The 26,742-nt window shown below is 44.0% G+C and overlaps 1 protein-coding gene across 2 annotated transcripts in view; it reads left to right on the forward strand.

The window, feature by feature from the left end:
* The first annotated feature begins 218 nt into the window (after positions 1-218).
* LOC140396392 (G/T mismatch-specific thymine DNA glycosylase-like) overlaps positions 219-26,742 on the forward strand; it is a 31,376-nt gene continuing 4,852 nt past the window's right edge. The window contains exons 1-8 of one of the 2 annotated variants that reach the window (XM_072484974.1): positions 219-376; positions 476-594; positions 5,613-5,845; positions 9,458-9,527; positions 9,666-9,801; positions 9,885-9,967; positions 19,263-19,357; positions 21,476-21,647. In XM_072484974.1, coding sequence (XP_072341075.1) covers positions 318-376; positions 476-594; positions 5,613-5,845; positions 9,458-9,527; positions 9,666-9,801; positions 9,885-9,967; positions 19,263-19,357; positions 21,476-21,647 — 967 coding nt within the window. In that variant the 5' untranslated portion in view covers positions 219-317. The remainder of the gene's footprint in view (positions 377-475; positions 595-5,612; positions 5,846-9,457; positions 9,528-9,665; positions 9,802-9,884; positions 9,968-19,262; positions 19,358-21,475; positions 21,648-26,742) is intronic. The other variant, XM_072484975.1, reaches the window with a different exon arrangement.

Here is a 26,742-nt window from a genome sequence, read left to right on the forward strand (position 1 = left end):
GAGATATACCAATATTAAAAAAGGGGGAAACGCGAGATACTAGATGTGAATAATCTGACCTCCAAGGCAGTAAGTTAAGTTGCATTCACCTAATATTGAAATATATATTTTCCCCACTTTTTAATCACTATAATGCGAGTCGATGCTTGATTTTCATGATCTTTCTTGCTCTGGGGTTTTTGTCACCCCCTCCACAAGCGTGGAGGGGGTGAGTTTGGTGGAGTCGGGCCCGCGTGCGCCCCCTGCGGCTGTGGGCGGGCGGCCCCTTTTGTTTGGCAGGGCTGAGAGGCGTTCGCTGTTTCCTCATTGAGACGGTGATGGAGGCGCAGCGGCAGCTTGCAAGCCCGGGGTTGCCGTCCGAATACTTCCAGAATTGGTGAGTGAGCTGGATCGATCCCGCTTCAGGCCCGCTGTCTTTTCCTCCTCCCGATGCCGGAGCACTGCCTAACCATCTCCCCTTTGTGTGAACCTTCAGGTCCAGTAACACCGACTCGTCGGCACCGCCTCTCCAACCGGCCCGGGCCCAGCCGCCGATAGGACCCGATCCCGTCAACGTGGAGGAGGCCGTCGTCCTGCCGCCAGAGGCCGGGCAGGGTAAGAGTCTGCAGGCTTGAACCGGAGCGTTTTATATGATGAAACGCACCGCACACAGCAAATGTTAACAACTGCGCCCGGAATGTGCTTTTAAATAAAAGATAAAATCATCGCACTTTCTGCCACTTGTTCACTGTCTCTCGGTGCTGTGTGTGGTGGGGGGGAGTTACCCGGTTCAGATAACATCACAAGAAACTAGCTTTCTTCTGCTCATATTAACATCTTTAATATGTAGTTAAACGTCCCAAGGCCCTTCAGAGAAACAAACGTAAGAGAATTACACTCAGCCACGTAAGGAGATTTTAAGTCAGTTCACCAAAAACTTAGGCAACGAGGTAGGTTTTAAGGATCATCATAAAGGAGGAAAGCGAGAGAGCAGCTGAGCCACCAATAAGGAAGGTGGAGGGGCATTTAAAATGGGGATGGTCAAGAAATTGGAAGAGGGCAGATATTTTGGAGGGTTGTAAATTGTGTGTGTGGTGGGGGGGGGGGTGATTTAAAAAAAATAGCCGTGTTACTTGATCTAAATCAAAGTAGATCATCGATATCTTGTTTGATTGAGGGGACAGAGAAGTGGCAAATTGAATTCAATCTAGAAAAGTGAGGAGACGGTCAAAAGCGGAGGTGGGGGGTTGGAAGCAAAGTAATGGAATATTCGAATGGCAAGATATTGATTGAGGAAGCGAGAGACCTTGGGCAGCATGTCAACAGGTGGACAAGAAATCTTATGGAATACTTTCCTTTATTGGGCAAGATATTACATTCAGAAGCAGCAATGTAATGGTCGAACTGTATAAAATGCTGGTTAGGCCACAGCTGCAGTTTTGTGCACAGGTCACATTACAGGAAGGACGTAATTGCTTTGGAGAGTAGAGGAGATTTAAGAGAATGTTGTCAGGGCTTGAAAATTGTAACCGTGTGGAGAGATTCAATAGGCTAGGGTTGTTTTCCTCAATGCAGGGGGGGGGGTGACTTAATTGTGTATGAAATTATGAGGGTCAATTACTAAGGGACACTAATTTAAGGTGATTGGTAGAAAGATTAACGGGGACATCTGAATTCACTGCTTATGTTGTTTGAGGATGGAATGCTCAACTAATTTAAAAGGTATTTGGTGCTGTAACCTGCAAGGTTGTGGACCAGATGCAGAAAGTGGGATTAAAATGGATGGTTAAGTTTCTTTTTATGGGCTGAATGGCTTCTTTCTGCACCATGACTTTTCCATGGTTGAAGCCAGCGAGAACAAGGATGATGGGTAAACAAGACTTGTTTTTAATCGTAAGCAGCTACAAATTTTGGGTGACCTCGGTTTACATAGGGCAGAAAGTAGGAGGTTGGCCAGAAGTGTGTCAATGTAGTACGTTCTAGAGGTAACAGCTGAACAAACAGTTTGATCTGAGAGATTTAAGAGAGGTGGTATGTCTCATCATATATGTGACAGGTGGTGCTGTGTTTTTACATGATGTTTCTGAGAGGCGGTAAGTAGGTGAGAAATAGGGTCAAAGATAGACCCTTGCGAACACCATAGATAATGGTGCAATAGCACAAAGAAAAACTGATGGAAGTGATACCCTGGCTACAATTAGATAGCTACGATTAGCCAGCACACCGTTTTGGATGAGGATGATTTGGTCGACTTTCAAATGGCTGCAAGCATGTTGAGAGAACAAGGATGATTCACCATTGTCAAAGTCACATAGAATGTTCTGGGAGAAATGGCATGTTCAAAGACTTTGCCGAGAAAAGGGATGTTAGAGATGGATCATTTGCAAGACTGGAGAGGTCATGGTTGGTTTTCTGACAAGATGGGTGATGACAACAGTTTTGAAGGAGAGGGGGTAGTACCTGATGAGAGCTCCAAAACCAACAGCATCATCAAATATCTTAATCTTTGGCATTTTATTATGTCACTAACATTTACTAGCTTTTCTTTATATTTTGATATGTTTTATATGTAAAAATTGCATTTTGTGCAACTACAAATGTAGGACTTCAATAAATGCTAAATCCATCTTGTGGGGTAGAGGGAAATCTATAATACAAATAACACAAGCAATTTTTGGGAGGGCATAACAATGTTCTGTAAAGTGATTTAAAGAATATATATATATTTTGTCAGCTCTGTATCTTTTTACCTCTACTGTATGACAGAATTTCCTCTTGTATCAATGACCTATTCTGCTCCCGGGAACGTTACTGTTGTATTTAAAATGCACCGCAGTAAAGATCAGAAAATGTTGAATTAGATTAATTCTTTTTCTTACCCCTCCCCCCCTCCATTTGTGACATCTATTTACTTTTATATCACAAATTGAGGAACAAGAAGTGCTAACCCCTGGGTTATTCAGCAGAATAATTCATCTCTAAACTGGAGAGTTAATTCTCGCTATGCATACACATTTTAGAGGTGGTAACAAAGAACAGTACAGCACAGGAACAGGCCCTTCGGTCCTCCAAGCCTGCTCCGATCATGTTGCCCATCTAAACTAAAACTGTCTGCACTTGCAGGGTCCGTATCCCTATTCCCAGACTACTTGTCAAGATGCCTCTTCAACTTCACTATCGTCCCTGCTTCCACCACCTCCCCCAGCAGCGAGTTCCAGGCACTCGCCACTCTCTGTGTAATAAACGTGCCTTGCACATCTCTGCTAAACTGTGTTGTATTGAGTCATTTTGCAAACCATTTTTTTTTTACATGAGACAGTTTACTGACTTGCAACTTTGCATTTTTTAATCCTGCTACTAGCAGCAATTCTGACTGGCAGTAATACAAACAAAACATCTTTCAACAGTATGTAAACTTGCCTTGATATTTTCCTTCTAATAGGGAAGTAATTATGAATAGGTAATTTGCTGGTTCCACTATTTTATTCCAGCTGTGAATAACCAGCCTCGTAAGCTGTTATTGTTATTTGTGTGTCACTGGCGTATAATGGACTCCCAAGAAGATTTTTGGTCAGAAACTTGAGAATTACAATTGATTTATTTTTGCAAATATTCTTATCAAAATATAGCTTCAATGTCCTTGAGTAATATCTACTTAGATAAGTACATAACTTTGCCGAAGTATCATTCTAGGTCTGTGCCTGATTGTAAGACTTGTCAAAGTCAGTGATGTGATTAATCATCAAGTCGTAAGAAATAGCAGTAGGCTATTAGGCCAATCAAATCTCCGCCTTTCAGTCGGATTGTGACAGATCTGACAGTGGCTTTAATTCTACTGTCCTGCCCTTAACTTCGTTGTAAATCTGAAGTCTGTCTGACTCAACCTCGAATATATTCAATGAGCCAATCTCCACTGCCTTCTGGGAGAGAATTTCAAAGACTAGTGACCTTCTGAGAGAAGTTTCTCCTCCTCTCTCTTAAATAGGAGACCACTTATCTTTTTTAACTATTCCCCCTAGTTTTGGATCCCCCCCATGGTGAAACACCCTCTCAGCGTGTAGTCTGTCAAGCCTCCTCAGAATCTTTTATGTTTCAATATGATTGTCTCTCATTCTTCTAAACTCCAGTGAGTAAAAGCCCAACCTTTCCTCTTAAGACACTGCTTCATCCCAGGCCCAACCTAGTGAACCTTCTCTCTAATAATAATAATAATAGTCACTTATTGTCACAAGTAGGCTTCAATGAAGTTACTGTGAAAGCCCCCAGTCGCCACATTCCGCCACCTGTTCGGGGAGGCTGGTAGGGAATTGAACCCGCGCTGCTGGCTGTGTTCTGCATTACAAGCCAGCTGTTTAGCCCACTGTGCTAAACCAGCCCCTTACTGCTCCCAATCAAGTATATTGCTTCTTAAGTAAAGAGAGCAATCTGGACACCGTATTCTAGGTGTGGTCTCACCAATGCCCTGTACAGTTGTAGCAAGTCTTACCTACTTTTATACTCCGTCCCCCTTGCAATGAAGGTCAACATTCCATTTGCTTTCCTAACTATTTGAGATTCATGTACATGGACAGCAGAATTCCTCAGATGTATTCTACAATCTCTCCATTTGAATAATATTCTGGTTTTCTATTCATCCTGCCAAAGTGGACAATTTACATTTCACACACAACTCCATCTGCCAAATTTTTACCCACTCACTTAACCTACATTAGCTCAGTTGGCTGGGCAAAGCGGGTTCCATTCCCATACCGACTGAGGTTATTCTCAACCTTGACTCTTGCCTGAGATGTGGTGATCCTCCAGTTAAATCAGCTCTCCCCTTACAGGAAAGCAGCCTATGGTCACCTGGGACTATGGCGACTTTACGTTTTTACTATTCATACCATTGCGGACTTTTCCTCACAATTTGCTTTCCCTACCTATCTTGTATTATCAGCAAGTTTGGCTACAATACAGTTGGTCCTTTCATTAATATAGATTGCAACTAATTTAGGCTCCAGCTCTGATCCCGATGGCCTGCCACTTGTTATAATTTGCCAATCTAGGGCCAGCACGATGGCGCAGTGATTAACACTGCTGCATCACTGCCGAGGACCCGGGTTCAATCCTGGCCCTGGGTCGCTCTCCGTGTGAAGTTTGCACATTATCCTTGCATGGGGGGGGGGTTGCCAACCTGAAAAACAATCCATTTATCCTGACTTTGTTTCCTGTTAGTTAGCCGATCCTATATCCATGCTAATATATCACCCCCATCATGAGCTCTTATTTTGTGCAATGATCTTTTTTGAATGCCATTTGGAAATCCAAGTATACTTCAACTGGTTTCCCTTTATCTATCTTGCTTGTTCCATCCCCAATAACTCTTTAAAAATATGACAAATGCCACTTCCCTTTCACAAACTGTGATTATATTATGATTTTCTAAGTTTCCTGCCATTACCTCATTGTACCACTGGCAACTGTTAGGGTAATTGGCTGGTAGTCTCCTGCTTTCTTCCTCCTTCCTTTCTTGAATAGAGGTTTTACTTTTATGGTTTTCCAATTTATTGGGGCATTTCCAGAATCTAGGGAGCTTTAATTGCATACAAAAACTACAAACTGTTTCAAGATTTGGTGTTCCTGTGTTCCTTCAGCAGCTCCAAAACGTAAAAGAGGAAGACCTCCGGGGTCGCAGAAAAATAAGTCTGAGGGAGCAAGCACCAAACGAGGCAAAACTGATGGGAAATCAGGTGGAAAGCAAGAAAAAATCACCAATGCTTTTAAAGTTACGAAAAGAAAAATTGATCGATTCAATGGAACAACTGAAGCTGAGCTTTTAACGAAAACCCTACCGGATATATTGACCTACGGTCTAGACATTGTGATTGTGAGTTAACATTTTCCATTATTTTTTAGTTTGATTTAGTCCATTGCAATCAGCAGAGGTTTATTAAAGATTACGGTTAAGAAAAACGTTCAAGATTTTCAGTGTGAAAGCAACATGATCGGAAACAGAAATCTGTCGGGTATTTGAATGTTAACAGTGCAGGGATATCCCTGCAATGCAGAAGCAGGCCATTTGGCATATCGAGTCTGAACCAACCCTATGAAAGAGCACCCTACCCAGGCTCTCTTTCCTCTCTCTCTCTCTCTCTCCCTCTCTCCCTCTCTCTCTCTCTCTCTCTCTCTCTTACCCCCCCCCTCTCTCTCTCTCTCTCTCTTACCCCCCCCCCCCCCCAACCTGCACATCTTTGGACTGTGTGGGGAAACTGGAGCACCCAAAGGAATCACACGCAGACACGTGAAGAAGTGCAAACTGCACACAGTCACCCAAGGTCGTAATTGAACACGGGTCCATGGTGCTGTGAGGCAACAGGGCTAACCACTGTACTCCCCTACTTCAGCAAGGTAGTTGAGCTTCAGGTGGCTTTTGTTGTCTCCTTTTCGGGGGAGGAGTTTAAAGATTAACTCTAAGCCAGTGTTGTCATGTAGTTACCCAAGTAATCAGGTGACTAATAAATAAAACATTCCACTTTAAAAGTCTGTAGCTTGAGAGTGATCAAATTGTGAGAAGGCCTTAGAACAATTGGCTACCATTGGATTACTGCCACAGTAAATCCAATAATTTCAGTCATTTTGGGTTGGACATGGCTACCTGTTCATTTGTTCAAACTAACAAAATTTAATTGTCTAGTATTGTTTTATCGGTGAAAAAATGTTTCCCGTTTCAAGGTTTATTTCTAAAATCACTGCTGCATAATTATATGACGTATAAGTGTATTACAAATAGTCAAAGGAAGGGTGGGGCTGATTAGGGACCGAAAAAGAGATCTTTGTAAGGAGGCATAGGACATGGCTGATGTACTAAATCAGGATGTGGAGATGCCGGCGTTGGGCTGAGCCCTGAGTTAAAAGAGGGCTGACAGCACTCTTAGAAAGGTCACCCAATCTGTGTGTGTGCATTCTATGTTGCTGAGCAGACTAAAGGTGGAAAATGGCAGAGATTCTGGCCACAATCTTCCCATCTTCCCCAGATATGGGAGTAGTGACAGAGGACTGGAAAATTGCAAAGGTTACACCCTGCTCCAAAACTGAAGAGGAATAAACTTAACAATTACAAGTTTGTCAGCCTAATGTCAGTTGTGGGAGAACTTTTGGTAACATTAATCTGGGGCAAAATTAAGTGACATTTTTTTTTCAAAAGCTCCGTAAATGAAAATCACGATTTGTTAAAGGCTTTTCATATTTGATGGTCTGTCATGAAGTAACAGAGTGGGTGAATGAGGGTGCTGTAGTCGATATTGTGTAGGTAGATTTACAAAAGCTTTGATATGTATCACCTAATTGAACAGCACACAATAAAAGTTGAAGTTCATGGGATTACGGGGGCTATGGCTGCATAATACAAAATTGGCTGCGAGACAGAAAGCAGAGTCTTTGAAGGTGGTAGGACAAGTGGAAAAAACTGTTAAAGGAGCATTTGAGATTCATGGCTTTATATATGGAGGCATAGACAACAAAATCAGGGCAGTTATACTAATCCTTTATAAAACACAGTTTAGGTCCAAATGGCTAATGCAGAATACTGTTCTTTAGAAGGCCTTCGAGAAATTGTAGAGAAAATTTATTGAATTGAGCGGAGGATAAATAAAAGTACAATTATGTGGAGAAACTAGAGAAATTGGCGGTAGTCTCCTTCAGGCCAAGAAGGTTAGATTTGATAGAGGTGTTCAAAGCCATGAAAAATGCTGAGAACATGCATGAAGGAAAACTGTTTCCAGTATCAGATAACCAGCTCGATAACCAGACAACACCAGTTTAAGGTAATTGGCAGAAAAACCAGAGGTGATTAAAAATAAACTTTTTTTGATACAGTAAATTGTTAAAATAATAATAATCTTTATTATTGTCACAAGTAGGCTTACATTAACACTGCAATGAATTTACTGTGAAAATCTCCTGGACGCCACATTCTGGCATCTGTTCGGGTATATTGAGGGAGAATTCAAAATGTCCAAATTACCTAACAGCAAATCTGAAATGCATACCTGAAAGGTTGGTGGATGTAGAATCAGCAACTTTCAAAAGGCAGATAAATACCTGATAAGCAAAGATTTGTTGGACAATGTAGGAAGAAACAAACTGGATAACTCTTTCAAAAAACTTGCATCGGCACGGTGGACTGAACCTATGTACGGTATAATTCTATGAAGTATCCAATGAACATTACTTTTTTCTGAATATTATAATTGGTTAACTTTTTTCTTAATTGCAATTCTAGATGACAAAATGATTTGTCATGCTAATTTAATGTAGGCAATATATTAACGAGGAACATTGAATTGCCTAGTGCAATTGAAAGGGGGAATTGGTTTGCTTGCTATTACAGGGCGAATAACTGTTACAGTGTGGGGGGAAATGAGTTGTATTTTGTTACTGGGTCTATTTGCCTGACTGTTTAGGACTCATTGCTGCAGATTCCATGATTGCCACTTAGAGGTGCTGGTGATCTTTTGAAAATCAATGTTCACTATGTGTTTTTGAATCCTAAAGTTATTCAAATTGCTAATGTAATGCCTTTCCTGTTAACTAAAATATTTCAGAAACTTTAGTGGGGCATGCTATCTAATCGGTAGTTCTTCTGTTGAGGCTGTTAGCTAGGATTCATTAGTATTTGCTGTGCTCTAAAATAGCTTAATATACTCAAAGAGTCATAGAACTTTACAGAACAAAAAGAGGCCCGTTGGCACATTTAGGGCACCGGCAAATCAATCATCTATCTGTTCTGATCCAATTCTCCACCATTTGGTCCGTAGCTTTGTACTGTGAGGGAATGAGGTTTATCTATACAGGTTTCTGAACTAAAGTTCCCAAATGGAGAAGGGATGGCTTTATTGCTTTATCAGCAAATGAGTAGAGCTTTAAAAGTGGTTTTTGAAAAGAAATATACTGGAAAGATTATTTCCTGTTTTGTGTTGCTGAATCCAAACTGTTCTTCTCTATTGGTGCATAGAATAAACTATTTTGAAGTGGATATTTCAGCCAAGTCTTCGTAACTTATATTCTGTCATAAGAAGAGTATTCCTAAATTTTTTTTTAGTGTCTTGAATAATACATCACATCTGGAAAAAGTATTTTAGGTCAAAATTCAATAGAAAGTCTTTGAATATGGTTGATTTTTTTCTCAAACAACGTGACGTGTCCCCTGTGCAGAATACATTGCAAGATAAAAAAGTATGCTTGGTTTCCTGCTTCCCACTGCTGGAAATACTTAGTGAGGGCAGTATTGGGCTCAACAGTAATGCTCTTCTCCTGGTGGACTATTTTGCAAATACTTCATATCAAGGCTGTCACATGAGTTATTAGAAGCACCGTCTCAGATTGTCATCAAATTCCGCTGGAAAGCATGATTACTAAGTGCTTTGGCTTGATTTTGTTTTCATGGCCCACTGGTTGTAATTTCCTTTCCAATCTAAACTGAATCTGCTCTTTGTTTTAGATTGGAATTAATCCGGGGCTGATGGCAGCATACAAAGGGCATCATTACCCGGGACCAGGAAATCATTTTTGTAAGTTCTTTTATGAACAAAAATCCTATTGGATGTTCTTAAATCTTTTAGGCCTTTTGATGTTTGTTAGGTACATATTTTCACTTTCTGGTTCTTGCTATATATTCAAACTTTCACACTTGCTTCTTTCTCCTTTAGGGAAATGCTTATTTTTGTCCGGTCTTATTGATAAGCCTTTAAATCATGCGGATGATTCTATGTTACCAGAGAATTATGGAATAGGCTTCACAAATATGGTGGAGAGGACGACTCCAGGAAGCAAGGACCTCAAAAGGTGATTAATGAATGTAAATTAAAATTCCAATTTTTGGTTTAATTTGGAAAGAAAATGGAATTTATAAATTCTTTGCATTTCAGTAAAGAGATTCGAGAAGGAGGGAAAATACTTCTGCAAAAACTGCAGAAATTTAAGCCAAGGATTGCTGTTTTTAATGGAAAATGTGAGTATAAGTGTGGAAAATCTAAAATCAAACTTTTCACCGTTTCAGTGTCTTAATGTCTCAAATGATTGTTTGGTTCCTGCAAATTGTGGGTGTTAGTGTTAGGGAATAATACCCAGTGTTAATATCAAGCATTCCTAGATCATGTGCAACAAATAATATAAAATGTCCTCTGTCTCAACCAAGAGAACACTGCTATTTCACCCCATCAGTCTGGGCACAATTTAAGACAAAGTCTCAAAGGTGAAAGGCCTCCCTGCTACCCAGTACCCCCAAAATTATAAATTTACACTTAAGAGTACTGAGTCTAGTTTTGGTCACCTTACTTGAGAGTAATATACTTGCATTGAGGCAGTTCAGAGATGATTCACTGGGCTGGTTCCTGGAATCCAGGAATTCTTTTTGAGGATCATTCATGTCAGTAAAGAGCACGGAGAGAGAGTCGAGACTTCAGTAAAGAGCGTGGAGAGAAGGATGACACTTCAGTAAAGAGCGCGGGGAGTGGGATGAGACTTCTGTGAAGAGCGCGGAGAGAAGGGCGAGACTTCATTAAAGAGCGTGGAGTGAGAGGCGAGACTTCATTAAAGAGTAGAGAGAGAGGGCGAGACTTCATTAAGGAATTTGAAGCAGAGCGGGAATTAATTTGGGGGAAAAAATCAGGGAGCATCCTGGGAAGGTAGGGGATATTAAAAATCTACCTTGGCATCTGTGGTGAAAATGAAGGTAAGAATTTTAAAGTTTAGAAATTAAAGTTTAAAATCCAAATTGGTATTGTTGCTCCTTTTAGCCTTAGTTTATTAGCTCTGATTATGTCACCTTTGCTCACGAGTCGCCAGGTATCTTTCTGATACCGCCACGTGGTTCAAGCTCAAGTTATGATTAATAAGTCAGCACACCGCTTAGTAAGATTGAAATCAACGGTCATTTATTATATACAACAAGTAATGTTTACACAATCCTACTATCTATATAGAAACCTATCACTACTGGCCAATACTTAACTTTAGGAAGAGCCCACCAGGTCAGGGAAACGAATGGCTTATCGAGTCGGATCTGGCCCGCGGGATTCAAAAGGCTGATACAGGTCGATGGCTAGGAGTCTTTATCGGATAGCGATTGCTGGATTCAAACTTACAGTTGCTGGTTGATGTTCTTGCGAAGGTCTCGAGCAGGTGAAGAAGGGAGAGAGAGCGAGATCTGAACTTGGCCCCTCACTTTATAGGGCCCAGGGGCTTCCCGCCTCCCGGGGCGGCCCTTGACCCTGAGTCCTAAGTGATTGGACTTGTTCCCAATCACTGGGTTCGATACGTCCAATTGCGAGGCGATTCCTCGATCGGGGGGTGGTCGTTCACCTGCCTTTGTTTCGGCCACTGCAGTCGCCGACAGGTCTGGCCCGGTATTCAATTGCTAATATGTTGCAATTGTTCCCGGGGATAGCCGATTAAACTGCAGATGTCTGGGTTGATGGGCTGTTAATAGCCCTGAGTATCGATCTGGGCCAACTTCCCCAGAACCGAATATGATATTCTGCCTGCATCTGTCTGTTTGTGTCTTGTTACCTGCTTTTCCCAGCAGCCTTTCCGGTTAGCCATTTTAAATCGGGTTTTGGCCAAATTAATCGGGAAGCAGCCTTTTTACTTGGCTACAGTATAAGGAGAGATATAAAAACAAGTTTTTAAAAAAATAACAATATATAAGTTAATTTAAGGGTTAAGACATGTCAGGGGAACTCAGACCCATGCCATGCTCCGCGTGTTTGATGTGGTAATTCAGGGTCGCTTCCGGTGGAGCTGCGGGTGGACTCGCTTTGAAGCATCCGCAATGCTGAGGACGTCGTGGATAGCACGTTCGCCGAGTTGGTCACACCACAGGTGAAAATTACTGAGGAAGATAGAAAATGGGTGACCAAAAGACAGAGCAAGAGTAGCAAGGCAGTGCAGGTGTCCCCTGCGGTCACCTCCCTGCAAAACAGATATACTGTTTTGGATACTGTTGTGGGAGACGGCACACCAGGGAAAGGCAGCAGCAGCCAGGTTCATGGCACCATGGCTGGCTCTGCTGCGCAGGAGGGCAGGAAGAAGAATGGCAGAGTTATAGTGATAGGGGACTCAATCCTAAGGGGAATAGGCAGACGGTTCTGCGGACGCAATCGAGACTCCAGGATGGTATGTTACCTCCCTGGTGCAAGGGTCAAGGATGTCTCGGAGCGGCTGCAGGACATTCTGAGGGGGGAGGGTGAACAACCAGCTGTCGTGGTGCATATAGGCACCAATGATTATAGGTTTAAAAAACGGGTGAGGTCCTGCAATTCAGAGTCAGGAGTTAAAATAAAAAGTAGGACCTCAAAGGTAGTAATCTCAGGATTGCTACCAGTGCCACGAGCCAACCAGAGTAGGAACGTTGGGATAGATGGGATGAATGCGTGGCTCAAAAGATGGTGCAAGAGGGAGGGATTCAAATTCCTGGGGCATTGGAACCGGTTCTGGGGGAGGTGAGACCAGTACAAACCGAACCGTCTGCTCCTGGGCAGGACTGGAACAATTGTCCTAGGGGAGGTGTTTGCTAGTGCTGTTGGGGAGGGTTTAAACTAATGTGGCAGTAGGGTGGGAACCAATGCAGGAAATCGGAGGGATGTAAAACGGGGACAGAAACAAAAGGCAGTAAGGGGGAAAGTGTAAGGCAGAGAAGCCATGGTCAGAAATTTAAAAGGGCCACAGTACAGGGTACAGTGACTGAGGACAGCTCAGTGAATAAGCCCAGTAATACTATAAGGAATAAAACGGGAAGTAAAAACATAAATGGAAAGCGAAGCAGCAGGTTATTACATGAAGATATGGGTTCAACGATAAGAAAAATTAGGAGAAACGTTAATAGGAAAAATAACTTGGGAGAGGTTACTGAAAGAGGTGTTAAGATTCAAAACGGAGGTATAAAAGCCAACATAAGGATACTTTACCTGAATGCTCGTAGTATTTGGAATAAGGTAAATGAGTTGATGGCGCAATTCATCGTGAATGACTATGATTTAGTGGCCATTACTGAAACATGGTTAAAGGATGGTCACGACGGGGAGTTAAATCTCCACGGGTATCATACTATTCGGAAGGACAGAGTGGATGGTAAGGGAGGTGGTGTACCTCTCTTATTTAAGGATGACATCCGGGCAGTAGTGAGGGATGACATAGGTGCTATGGAGGATAAGGTTGAATCCATTTGGGTGGAAATCAGGAATAGTAAGGTGAAAAAGTCACTGATGGGAGTAGTCTATAGGCCACCAAATGGGAACATTACGATGGGGCGGGCAATAAACAAAGAAATAACTGATGCATGTAGAAATGGTACAGCAGTTATCATGGGGGATTTTAATCTACGTGTTGATTGGTTAAACCAGGTCAGTCAAGGCAGCCTTGAGGAGGAGTTTGTAGAATGTACCCGCGATATTTTCCTGGAACAGTATGTAATGGAACCTACGAGGGAACAAGCGATCTTAGATCTGGTCCTGTGTAATGAAACAGGATTGATTAATGATCTCATAGTTAGGGATCCTCTCTGAAGGAGTGATCGCAATATGGTGGAATTTAAAATACAGATGGAGGGTGAGAAGGTAAAATCAAATACTAGTGTTTTGTGCTTAAACAAAGGAGATTACAATGGGATGAGAGAAGAGCTGGTTAAGGTAGACTGGGAGCAAAGAGTTTATGGTAAAACTGTTCAGGAACAGTGGAGAACCTTCCAAGCAATTTTTCAGTGTTCAGCAGAATTTATACCAACAAAAAGTAAGGACGGTAGAAAGAGGGAAAATCGACTGTGGAATCTAAGGAAATAAGAGAGATTATCAAATTAAAGGAAAAAGCATACAAAGTGGCAAAGAGTAGTGGGAGACTGGAGGATTGGGAAATCTTTAGGAGGCAACAGAAAGCTACTAAAAAGCTATAAAGAAGAGTAAGATAAATTATGAGAGTAAACTTACTCAGAATATAAAAACAGAATGTTTCTACAAATATGTAAAACAGAAAAGAGTGGCTAAGGTAAATATTGGTCCATTAGAGGATGAGAAGGGAGATTTAATAACGTGAGATGAGGAAATGGCTGAGGAACTGAACAGATTTTTTGGGTCGATCTTCACAGTAGAAGACACAAATAACATGCCAGTGACTGATGGAAATGAGGCTATGACGGGTGAGGACCTTGATATGATTGTTATCACTAAGGAGATAGTGATGGGCAAGCTAATGGGGCTAACGGTAGATAAATCTCTGGCCCTGATGGAATGCATCCCAGGGTACTAAAAGAGAAGGCTAGGGAAATGGCAGATTGGAAATTAGCAAACGTGACACCACTATTTAAAAAGGAGGTAGACAGAAAGCGGGTAATTATAGGCCAGTTAGCTTAACTTCGGTAGTAGGGAAAATGCTGGAATCTATCATCAAGGAAGAAATAGCAAGGCATCTGGATGGAAATTGTCCCATTGGACAGACACGGCATGGGTTCATAAAGGGCAGGTCGTGCCTAACTAGTTTAGTGAAATTTTTGAGGACATTACCAGTGCGGTAGACAACGGGTCTACCCGTTAGCTACCCAACGGGAGCCAATGGATGTGGTATATCTGGTTTTCCAGAAAGCTTTTGACAAAGTGCCACACAAAAGATTGCTGCATAAGATAATGATGCATGGTGTTCAGGGTAAAGTAGTAGCATGGATAGAGGATTGATAGAAAACAAAGAGTGGGGATTAATGGGTGTTTCTCTGGTTGGCAATCAGTAGCTAGTGGTATACTTCAGGGATCATGTGTTGGGCCCACAATTGAAGTGCAGAGGATACTGGAAGTCTGCAGAGGGATTTGGATAGTTTAAGTGAATGGGCTAGGGTCTGGCAGATGGAATACAATGTTGACAAATATGAGCTTATCCATTTTGGTAGGAATAACAGCAAAAGGGATCATTATAAAATATTAAAACATGCTGCTGTGCAGAGGGACCTGTGTGTCCTTGTGCATGAGTCGCAAAAAGTTGGTTTACAGGTGCAACAAGTGATTAGAAGGCAAATGGAATTTTGTCCTTCATTGCTAGAGTGATGGAGTTGAAGACTAGGGAGGTTATGCTGCAACTGTATATGGTGTTAGTGAGGCTACACCTGGAGTATTGTGTTCAGTTTTGGTCTCCTTACCTGAGAAAGGAAGTACTGGCGCTGGAGGGTGTGCAGAGGAGATTCACTAGGTTAATCCCAGAGTTGAGGGGGTTGGATTACGAGGAGAGTTGAGTAGACTGGGACTGTACTCGTTGGAATTTAGAAGTATGCGGGGGGGGGGAATCTTATAGAAACATATAAAATTATGAAGGGAATAGATAGGATAGATGCGGGGAGGTTGTTTCCATTGGCGGGTAAAAGCAGAACTGGGGGCATAGCCTCAAAATACGGGGAAGTAGATTTAGGACTGAGCTGAGGAGGAATTCTTCACCCAAAGGGTTGTGAATCTCTGGAATTTCCTACCCAGTGAAGCCATTGAGGCTCCTTCATTAAATGTTTTTATGATAACGAAAGATAGTTTTTTGAAGAATAAAGGGTTATGGTGTTCGGGAGGGAAAGTGGAGCTGAGTCCATAAAAGATCAGCCATGATCTCATTGAATAGCAGAGCAGGCTCAAAGGGCCAGATAGCCTACTCCTGCTCCTAGTTCTTATGTTTGGAATTCTCTCAGTGCACAGTGGAGTCTGGGCCATTGAATATATCCAGAGCTAAGTTAGATAGATTTATGATTTACAAAGGAGTCCATATTATGAGGGGCAGGAAGGAAAGTGGAATTACGATCATAATACAATCAGACATGATCTTATTGACTGGAGAAGCAGACTTGAGTGGCAACTTCACCGTCTCCTGTTTTATTTCTTACATTATCCTTAAATAAAATGATCTAGAAATAGTTGCTTGGTAGCACAGAATTTGAGTATTCCTGTAAAGAGACCTGTAGTTGAAGCTTTTTGTCATGCGACCACAAGAATACCAAATTTCAAAGAGATCAACAATTTTGTACTCCATGAGAAAAGGGTGCTGATTGGTTGGCAAGTTGATTTTGGTCACCGTGATGCCGTGGAGGAAAGCACTAGGGAATTTGTTCCCCCAAGCTTTTGTTTAATTGAAAAGAAAGCTCAATGTCTGGATGTGTTCTTTTTGCTGGCGGAGGACAGGTCCCTGTGTATGAATACATGTAACTTATGGCAAGGGTCAATGAGCCACATTGGGAGCCCAGCTGATGATCTTTTCAAATTGGCAGGCAGTAACTAGTGGGGTGCCACAGGGAGCGGTGATGGGACCCCAGCTATTTGCAATATATATTAATGATTTGGATGAGGGAACAAAATGTAACATCTCAAAGTTTGCAGATGATACCAAGTTGGGCGAGACTGAACTGTGACGAGGATGCAGGGATCCTACAGCGTGATCTGGACAGGTTGGCGAGTGCGTAAATCAATGGCAGATGCAGTATAATTTGGATAAGTGAGGTTATTCACTTTGGAAGCAAAAACAGGAAGGCAGATTACTACCTGAGTGGTTGTAAATTGGGAGAGGGGTGTGTGCAGCAGGACCTCAGTGTCCTTGTGCACCAGTTGCTGAAGGTAAGCATGCAGAAGCATGCAGGTGCAGCAGGTGGTAAAGAAGGCTAATGGTATGTTGGCCTTCATTGCGAGAGGTTTTGTGTACAGAAGCAGAGATGTGTTGCTGCAATTATACAGGGCCTTGGTGAGGCCACACCTAGAATATTGAGTGCAGATTTGGTCTCCTTTTCTGAGGGAGGATGTTCTTGCTCTCGAGGGAGTGCAGCGAAGGATTACCAGACTGATTCCAGCGATGGCAGGACTGTCATATGAGGAGAGATTGACTAGGTTAGGATTATTCTCGCTGGAGTTCAGAAGAATGAGGGGGGAATCTCATAGAGACTTATAAAATTCTAACAGGACTAGGCAGTGTAGATGCAGGGAAGATGTTACCATTGATGGGTGTGTCCAGAACCAGGGGTCACAGTCTGAGGATTCAGGGTAAACCATTTCAGACAGAGATGAGGAGACATTTCTTCACCCAAAGAGTGGTGAGCCAGTGGAATTTATTACCCCAGAAACCGTGGGCAGCACACTGGTTAGCACAGTTGCTTAACAGCTCCAGGGTCCCAGGTTCAAATCCCGGCTTGGGTCACTGTCTGTGCGGAGTCTGCACATTCTCCCAGTGTCTGCGTGGGTGCTCCGGTTTCCTCCCACAGTCCAAAGATGTGCAGGTTAGGTGGATTGGCCATTCTAAATTGCCCTTCGTGTCCATAAAGGTTAGGTGAGGTTACGGGGATCGGATGAAACCGTGGGTTTAAGTAGGGTGCTCTTTCCAAGGGCTGCTGTAGACACGATGGGCCGAATGGCCTACCTCTGCACTGTAAATTCTATGAAGTAGTTGATACTAAAACATTGAATATATTCAAGAGGCGGTTAGATATAGCACTTGGCGAGAATGGGATCAAAGCTATGGAGAGAAAGCAGGATTAGGCTTTGGAGTTGGATGATCAGCCATGATAGTGATAAATGGCTGAGCAGGCTTGAAGGGCCAAAAGGCCTCCTCCTGCTCCTATCTTCTATGTATCTACGTATGTATCTTAAGTAGTTTGTTAGTGTAATTCTTGGCACACTCAGGTTATTCAGCAAGTACTGCCGAATCATGGCATCCCATCTAACATTAGCTATTGGGCTGTAACTTCTGAGCTCCAGGGCACTGTAACTAGGCAGTAACCTAAAGATGTCTGGGGTATGGATTGCATGGGAAGTACAAATGTGCATTGGGCAACTGCTCTGCACTGTTTGAAAATGTGACTTAAATGCACACTTCATAGAGTCCGACTATACCCAGAAAAAGTTTTAAGAATCAAGCTCCTGGGTCACTCTATTGTGCAGATTCCCTCCCCACTCCCTGACCAAAAGACTCTGCCCAGCTCCATGAAGCTCCCACCTCCCCCAAGGTCAGGCTCCCCTTTCCGACACTGCTGCAGCCAGCTTCCCCTCCCTAACTAGTGCTGTAGAAAAGGTGGGTGATGTACTTAGCTGCGACTGAGCTGCCCTTGACTGTAGGCTCCGAGTCAGATCTCGCCAAGCCTAATCTGGAATGTCAGATGGAATAGGATCCCACAGTTTCCAGGCAATTACAATTGCCATTCTGTTGGAAGTTACAGCCCGTTATGTTCTGCATTTTGCAAGCATGGGCTGGTTGAGTATGGTCAGTACTCTGACTATTGCAAACACCTGAAGGGATGTGCTGTTTGATTTGATCCATCTGTTGCTGGGACTTATAGCCTATGTACCTGAAAGTGAACGTACCTTGCCCATTCACACAAATTAATAATATGGTATGTCAAAATTTTGAGCAACAGGTGAAGCTCGCTGTTCATGATGCTACTATGCCGTAACAACTAGAGTGGTATTTTCCACTACCAGGATGCTGACATCAAGCCAGGAAGATGTTCTGCTTACCACGCATGAGTAATGTCATAGAAGAGTGCAGAAGGCTATTCGGCTCATCGAGTGTGCACCAACCCTCTGAAAGAGCACTCTTACCTAAACACATTGCCCCGCCCTATCTCTGTAACCCCATGCATTGATCATGGCCAATCCACCTGACCTTCGCAACTTTGGACTGTGGGAGGAAATTAGGCACCTGGAGGAAATCCACTGGGAGAACTTGCAAACTCCACACAGGCATTCACCCAAGATCAGAATCGGGTCCCTGGCGCTGTGAAGGAGCAGTGCTAACAACTGTGCCACCATTTGATATATGAATTAATTTGCAGGAACCTGTCCTCTGTAGGCCCCCCAGAAATGTCCGAGCATTGTGGTTTTTTTTTTTTGTTGAAGTAAACAAAAGAATGGGGGACACTAGTTTGCTCCTGCATTCTCTATGGCAGTGCCTCGAACAATCAGAAGGAGCTTGCCAGCCAATTGTGTAAATTGTTGCTCCCATGGAAATATGGCATTCTTGCATCTGTCCTAATGAATGCAAGATGAAAAGCTTTGACAGCATGTCTCTCTTTTCAGACCTAGAAATATTCACCTCATTTAATAATTCTGCATTATTAATAAGTATTATTCTACTTATTGCATAACAAGGAAGTAATGTGTGTGGAAGATTACTTCTGCCTAAGTAATTGGCAGAATTGACAACCAATAGGAAAGAGATTGCATTGAAAAGAATTGATGCTTTAGAAGCCGATTAGTAGAACCTGACCTGGTGAATTTGGGAAATTTGATTTTGCTTATCATTTCTTGCAGGCATCTATGAAATTTTTAGCAAAGAAGTGTTTGGAGTTAAGGTCAAGAAATTGGAGTTTGGACAACAGCCACACACAATCCCTGAAGGAGAAACAGTAAGCACTGGATTCACTTATTTTACACACAATTCTGAAGTAAAAAATCTCAGTTCCTGTTGGAAAACTCTTCATTTCTCTTCCTCAACCCCCCTCTCACCCCCAGAAAAACACACCATTTTATTGAGATATTTTAGGCAGATAGAAAAAGTGACATTGTACCGTACAAAAAAAGTCAAAACACAAATTAAACATAGTGCAAACCACGGCTCTGTTCACGCACGGACCTGCCTCAATATCCCTCTACTCTACACTACACCAGCCCCCCCCCCCCCCCCCCTGCTGACGCTTACTCCTCTGCAAAGAAGTCAATGAATGGTTGCCACCTTCGGGCGAACCCTAGTAGCGAACCTCTCAAGGCGAACTTGACTTTCTCTAGGCCAAGAAAGCTCGCCATGTCCGATAGCCATACCTCAGCCCTCGAGGGCTTTGAGTCCCTCCATGCTAACAGTATTCGTCGCCGGGCTACCAGGGAAGCAAAGGCCAGAACGTCGGCCTCCCTCGCTTCCTGGACTCCTGGGTCCTCCGAAACCCCAAAGATTGCCACCTCAGGACTCATTACCACCCCAGTTTTCAATACCTGGGACATGACATCTGCGAATCGCTGCCAATACCCCTTGAGTTTAGGGCACGAACAGAACATGTGTACATGGTTAGCCGGCCCTCCGGCACATCTAGCACACTTGTCCTCCAGCCCGAAGAATCTGCTCATCCGGGCCACTGTCATGTGGGACCGGTGCACGACCTTAAACTGGATCAGGCTGAGCCTGGCGCATGTTGCGATCGTGTTTACTCTGCTCAGGGCTTCTGCCCAGATACCATCCTCCATCTCTTCTCTTCCCACTTAAGCTTCAGGTCCTCGGTTTGCGTATCCTCAGCTCCCATTGGTTCCTTGTAGACGTCTGAAACTCTACCCTCTCCCCTAGAAACTACCCTGTCCTGCCTCCCCTTCGGCGGGAGACGTGGGAAGGACGGCACCAGTCTGCGTACAAAATCCCACACCTGTAAGTATCTAAAGTCGTTCCCTCTAGCCAGCCCAGACTTCTACTCCAGCGCTCTCATGCTCGGAAAGCTCCCTTCCAGGAACAGATCCCCCATCCTCACAATCCCTGCCTTCCTCCACAGTCGATACCCCCCATCCATGTTCCCCGGGGCAAATCGGTGGTTGCCACAGATTGGGGTCCATACCAATGCTCTTACCTCCCCTACATGCCTCCTCCACTGGCCCCAGATCCGAAGAGCCGCCACCACTACTGGGCTGGTGGAGTACCGTGCCGGCGAAAGCGGCAGAGGCGCCGTGGCCAGGGCTGCTAAGCTAGTGCCCCTGCACGAAGCAGCCTCCATCCGCTCCCAAACCGACCCCGCACCCACCATCCATTTCCTTATCATCGCTATGTTGGCCGCCCAGTAATAGTTGCTGAAGTGCTCCTGAATTTCTGTCCATACTTTGTTTCGTCATTACTAGATTAGGTGAAGTGTTTCTAAAATGTAACATTTTTTATCAGTAAGTCGTCCAGATTCACTTTTCAATGTATGACCAAACTAAAGAATCTGTTCCCTTCACTGAAACTTGAGTTTCCTAGAATAATTCTTTAGTTTGCTGAAGAAAATTATCTTGCGTCTCATAGCCCAGTGATCTGACTTGAGATCACCTTTGGATAGTGCAGTTTCCAATATGGTGACCCATCCTAGCTAGTAATGAGTTCATATTAAATCCTGATTCAGTTGTCTTCTAAAATTCCAGATTGTTTCTTTGGCCTCTGTCCCAAAGCTTTGCTTGCCACCCCCCTCCCCGCCTCCAACTCAAACACAACCTTTGTACATCTGCTGGTTCTGTTCTATCCTCCACCGTAGTCACTATGAGATACAGAACAAGCTCAGTTTCCTTCCCAACCCTTTCAATTGCCTTAAGTTCTGTAATATCTGGCTTTCGTTTGCCTCGGGTTTTCCATCCTATGTTTTGTATCTTGATCTCATCGTTCCTTGCCACTTGCTGTTGTTGGTACCACCTTCAAATATGCAAGTCGCAGCAACTCTTCCTCATACTCGTTTACACTTACTTTCCTCTGGTGAGCTTTCCTGTAATGCTAAATACATAATTGTAACTTTATTTTCAAGGTGGTTTTTGTCATGCCTTCTTCCAGTGCAAGGTGTGCACAGTTTCCTCGGGCCCAGGACAAGGTACATTATTACATCAAGCTAAAGGAACTGCGAAATCATTTGAAGGGCATTAGAACTGCTACAGAGGTCACTGAAGTAGAATACTCATTTGACTTGCAAAAAGCTCAAGGTAAATAGACTGCAGTTATAGTTCATACACCTCCTTCAGATGAAAACTCTTTTTAGGGAGCAACTCAATGTCTAGAACCTTATTTTTTAATGCTTAGTCTTAAAACTTCCCTTAACTACTAGCTATTTATGAAATGTTGTTGCTGGGAGTAACTTGCTTGAATTAATGATAGTATTTCTATAGATTGCATAGCAACCAATATTTATTTATAGCGGAATAGAAATATGAAGAACATAAAATAAACTATTTGTAAGGACTTTGGGAAAATAACTCTCGTTTTGAGAGTTAAAGACCTGGGGCTGGATTCTCTGCCACACCCATTTCTGCCCCGACCCACCGGCGGGATTCTCCAATACGCCGGCCGGTCAATGGGGTTTTCCATTGTGGGGCAGCCCCACGCCGTTAGGAAACCCCCGGGCACCGGCAAAACGGAGAATCACGCTGGCGGAGAATCACGCCCCTGGTTACTAATACAGGGGAAATTCAGTTTTTAACAGCCCATCAAATATAATGCTCTATCCCTCAAATATATGCTATGATTCCTGAAGATATTTAGAACTTTAAATTTTAACTTTTTTGCATCTGAATTCTCATGTATTTGGCTTTTCAAGCAAATTTAAAGAATATTGCAATTGCAAATTCATATGCCTATGTATGTCTGCATTAATACATAATGTAATAGAGAATTAATTCCAAAAGATTCCCATTTCTTTACCACCTACATTATATCTGGACAGATTAATTTTTCCAAATTTAACAAGTAATTGACAAGAGTTTTGAAGCATGAGGAGTGACCTAAGAGATGTTTTTTTGGAGAAGCTTATCACAGAGCCTACTAGGGAACAGGCAATTCTGGATTTGGCGATGTGTAATGAGGCAGACTTGATTAAGGCGAAGGAACCTTTAGGGAGCAGTGAGCACAATATGATAGAATTTACCCTGCAGTTTGAGAGGGAGAAGCTGGAATCAGATGTAATGGTATTACAATTAAATAAGGGTAACTACAAAGACATGTAGGCTGGCCACAGTTGATTGGAAAAGGAGCCTAGCAGGCAAGACAATGGAACAGTAAAGGCAGGAGTTTTGGGGGGTTATTCAGGAGGCACAACAGAAATTCATCCCAAGGAGGAGGAAACATGCTACGGGGGAGACAAGCCATCCATGGTTGACGAGGGAAGTAGAGGACAGCATAAAAGAAAAAGCATACAAAATGGCGAGGATTAGTGGGATGCCAAGGATCAGTGGGACACCGGGGGATTGGGAATTCTTTAAAAGCGAGCAGAGGACAACTAAAAAAGCAATAAGGGGGGGGGGGGGGGCGAAGATGAAATATGAGTGCGTGCTAGCTAATAATATAAAAGAAGATAGATAGGAAGAGTTTTTTTCAATATATAAAAGGTGAGAGAGAGGCAAAAATAGATATTGGACCACTAGAAAATGTGGCTGGAGATGTAATAATAGGAAACAAAGAAATGACAGACGAACTGAATAGTTACTTTGCATCAATCTTCACGTTGGAAGTCATCAGTGGGATGCCAGAGCTCCAGGAGAATCAGGGGGCAGAGGTGAGTGCAGTGGCCATCACTAAGGAGACGGTTCTGGGGAAATGGAAAGGTCTGAAGATGGAGAAATAACCTGGACCGACTACACCCCAGGGTTCTAAAAGAGATAGCGGAGAGGCTTTGGTGGTGATCTTTCAGGAGGCAGGAAGGATCCCAGAGGACTGGAAAATTGTTAATGTAACATCACAGTTTAAGAAGGGAGGAAGGCAGAAGACAGGAAATTATAGGCCGGTTAGCCTGACTTTGGTCATTGGTAAGATTTTAGAGTTGATTGTTAAAGATGAGATCGTGGAGTACTTGGAAGTACGTGATAAAATAGGACTGAGTCAGCACAGCTTTGTCAAAGGGAGGTCATGTCTGACAAATCTGTTAAGAGTTCTTTGAGGAGGTAACAAGGAAATTAAACAAAGCAGAAACCGTGGACGTGATTTATTTAGATTTCCAGAAGTCCTTTGACAATGTGCCGTGGAGGAGACTGCAGGGCAGCACGGTAGCAGAGTGGTTAGCATAGTTGCTTCATAGCTCCAGGGTCCTAGGTTCGATTCCAGGTTGGGTCACTGTGCGGACGGTCTGCACGTCCTCCCCGTGTCTGCATGGGATTCCTCTGGGTGCTCCGGTTTCCTCCCACAGTCCAAAGATGTGTGGGTTAGGTGGATTGGCCATGCTAAATTGCCCTTGATGTCCAAAAAAGGTTAAGTGGGGGTTACTGTGTTACGGGTATAGGATAGATACGTGGGCTTGAGTGGGGTCCTCTTTGTACGGGCCGGTGCAGACTCGATGGGCCGAATGGCCTCCTGTACTGTAAATTCTATGTCAAATAAGTTAAGAGCCCATGGTGTTACAGGTAAGATCCTGGCATGGATAGAGGACTGGCTGACTGGCAGAAGGCAGAGAGGGGGGATAAAGGGGTCTTTTTCAGGATGGCAGCCAATGATTAGTGGTGTGCCTCGGGTCTGTGCTGGACCCACAACTTTTCACAATATACAGTAATGATCTGGAAGAAGGAACTGAAGGCACTGTTGCTAAGTTTGCAGATGATACAAAGATTTGTGGAGGGACAGGTAGTATTGAAGAAGCAAGGGAGCTACAGAAGGATTTGGACAGGCTACGAGAGTGGGCAGTGAAGTGGTAGATGAAATACAATGTGGAAAAGTGAAGTTATGCACTTTGGAAAAAGGAATTTCGGCATAGACTATTTTCTAAATGGGGAAATGCTTAGGAAATCAGAAGCACAAAGGGACTTGTTCACGATTCTCTTAAGGTTAAGGTTCAGTCGTCAGTTATGAAGGCAAATGCAATGTTAGCATTCATGTCGAGAGGACTAGAATATAAGAGCAGGGATGTACTTCTCAGGCTGTATAAGGCTCTAGTCAGACCCCATTTGGTGTATTGTGAGCAGTTTCGGGCTCCGTATCTAAGGAAGGATGTGCTGGCCTTGGAAAGGGTCCAGAGGAGGTTCACAAGAATGATCCCTGGAATTAAGAGCTTGTCGTATGAAGAACGGCTGAGGACTCTGGGTCTGTACTCTTTGGAGTTTAGAAGAATGAGGAGGGGGTCTTAATGAAACTTACAGGATACTGCGAGGCCTGGATAGAGTGGATGTGGCGAGGATGTTTCCACTTGTAGGATAAACTAGAACCAGAGTACACAATCTCAGACTAAAGGGATGATCCTATAAAACCGAGATGAAGAGGAATTTCTTCAGCTAGAGGGTGGTGAATCTGTGGAACTCTTGCCGCAGAAGGCTGTGGAGGCCAAATCACCGAGTGTCTTTACGACAGAGATAGATAGGTTCTTGGTTAATAAAGGGAATCAGGGGTTATGGGGAGAAGGCAGGAGAATGGGGATGAGAAAAATATCAACCATGATTTGAATGGCGGAGCAGATTCGATGGGCTGAGTGGCCTAATTCTGCTCCTATGTCTTATGGTCTTATGGACCTCATTGCAATTTTAAAATTCTTACTGAGCACGACATGGTGAATGTAGATAAAATATTTTCCCCTGGCTGGTGAGTCTAAAAGCAGGGGACATAATGGAAAAAAAAATGAAAATATAAATCACTTATTGTCACAAGTAGGCTTCAATGAAGTTACTGTGAAAAGCCCCTAGTCGCCACATTCCGGTGCCTGTTAGGGGAGGCTGGCACGGGAATTGAACCGTGCTGCTGGCCTGCCTTGGTCTGCTTTAAAAGTCAGCGATTTAGCCCAGTGCGCTAAACCAGTGTGCTAAATCTCGGGCACGTAGGCCATTTAAGATAGATGAGGAAGAATCTATTCATTCAGTGGTGAAATCTTTGGAAATCTGTACGATACAAGGCTGTGGAAGCTCAATCGTTGAGCATGTTCAAGACTGAAATTGATAAGATTTCTGGAGACCAGTGACATTAAGGGATATGGGGCGGGATTCTCCACTCCCACGCCGAAGTGGCTGCGCCGCTGTGAACGCCGTCGAGGTTCACGACGGCGCGGAACGGCCCCGGTCCCGACCGATTCGGGCCCTGACAATGGGCCAGGATCGGGGCCGCGTCATCTACACGCGCCAGGCCTTGTCGCCCACGTAAAAGCGGCGCCGCATAGATGACGCGGCCGGCGCCACATAACGGGCATGCGCCAACCCGCGCATGCGTGGTTGCCGTCCTCTCTAAGTCCTCCCCGCAAGAGGATGGGGGACGGATCTTGCGGGGCCGCGGAAGGAAGGAGGTCCTCCTTCAGAGAGGACGGCCCGACGATCGGTGGGCACCGATTGCGGGCCACCCCACGTTCCAGGTGAAGCCACGGTGCAGGATCCCCCCTCGCCCCCCCACAGGCCCCCCCCCCCCTCCCAGCGTTCACGCACCACCCACGATTGCAGCGACCAGGTGTGGACGGCGCCGGGGGGAACCCGCCGTTTTGGCCTGGCCGCTTGGCCCATCCGGGCCTCAGAATAGCGGGGGTGCCGGAGAATCGCCATTTTGGGTGTCTCTGGCCTGCGGCCCGCGAAACTCTACCGGGCCGTTCCCGCCGCTTGGGAGAATCGCGGGAGGGCGTCGGACCGGCGTCCCTGGAAATTTTGGCGGCCCAGGCGATTCTCCCAACCGGCGTGGGAGTGGAGAATAGCGCCCATGGTGTGGGGAAATGGCTTTGAGATAGACAATCAGCTCTGATCAAATTGATTGGTGGAGCAGGTTTGACAGGCTGAATGGCATAGCCCTGTTCCAAATAAATCAACTCTTTTCAGATAGTTGGAAACCTTCTGTTTGCATCAACTGTTTAAACTTAGGACCTGAGTTAATTGGTTGAATCTTGCAAGCAGTGCCAATAACCATAGGATTGCCACTCCACTTTTTTATTATCTTAAGGCTCTGCATTTCTGAATCAAGGTTCTTGAGATATGCAGAATGTACCTGTCCCTGGGAGTCATCCTTCATAGTACAGGATTGTAGGGGAAGTCAAATTCCAATAGAGTTTAAGCCACTTGAGAAGCTATGGAGAGAAGGTGAATGAATGAGGGGATTAGGTGGCAGGTGAATGGGTTAGGGGATAGGGTGGCTGGT

This window comes from Scyliorhinus torazame, chromosome 19, assembly GCF_047496885.1.
Source record: "Scyliorhinus torazame isolate Kashiwa2021f chromosome 19, sScyTor2.1, whole genome shotgun sequence".
NCBI lineage: Eukaryota > Metazoa > Chordata > Chondrichthyes > Carcharhiniformes > Scyliorhinidae > Scyliorhinus > Scyliorhinus torazame.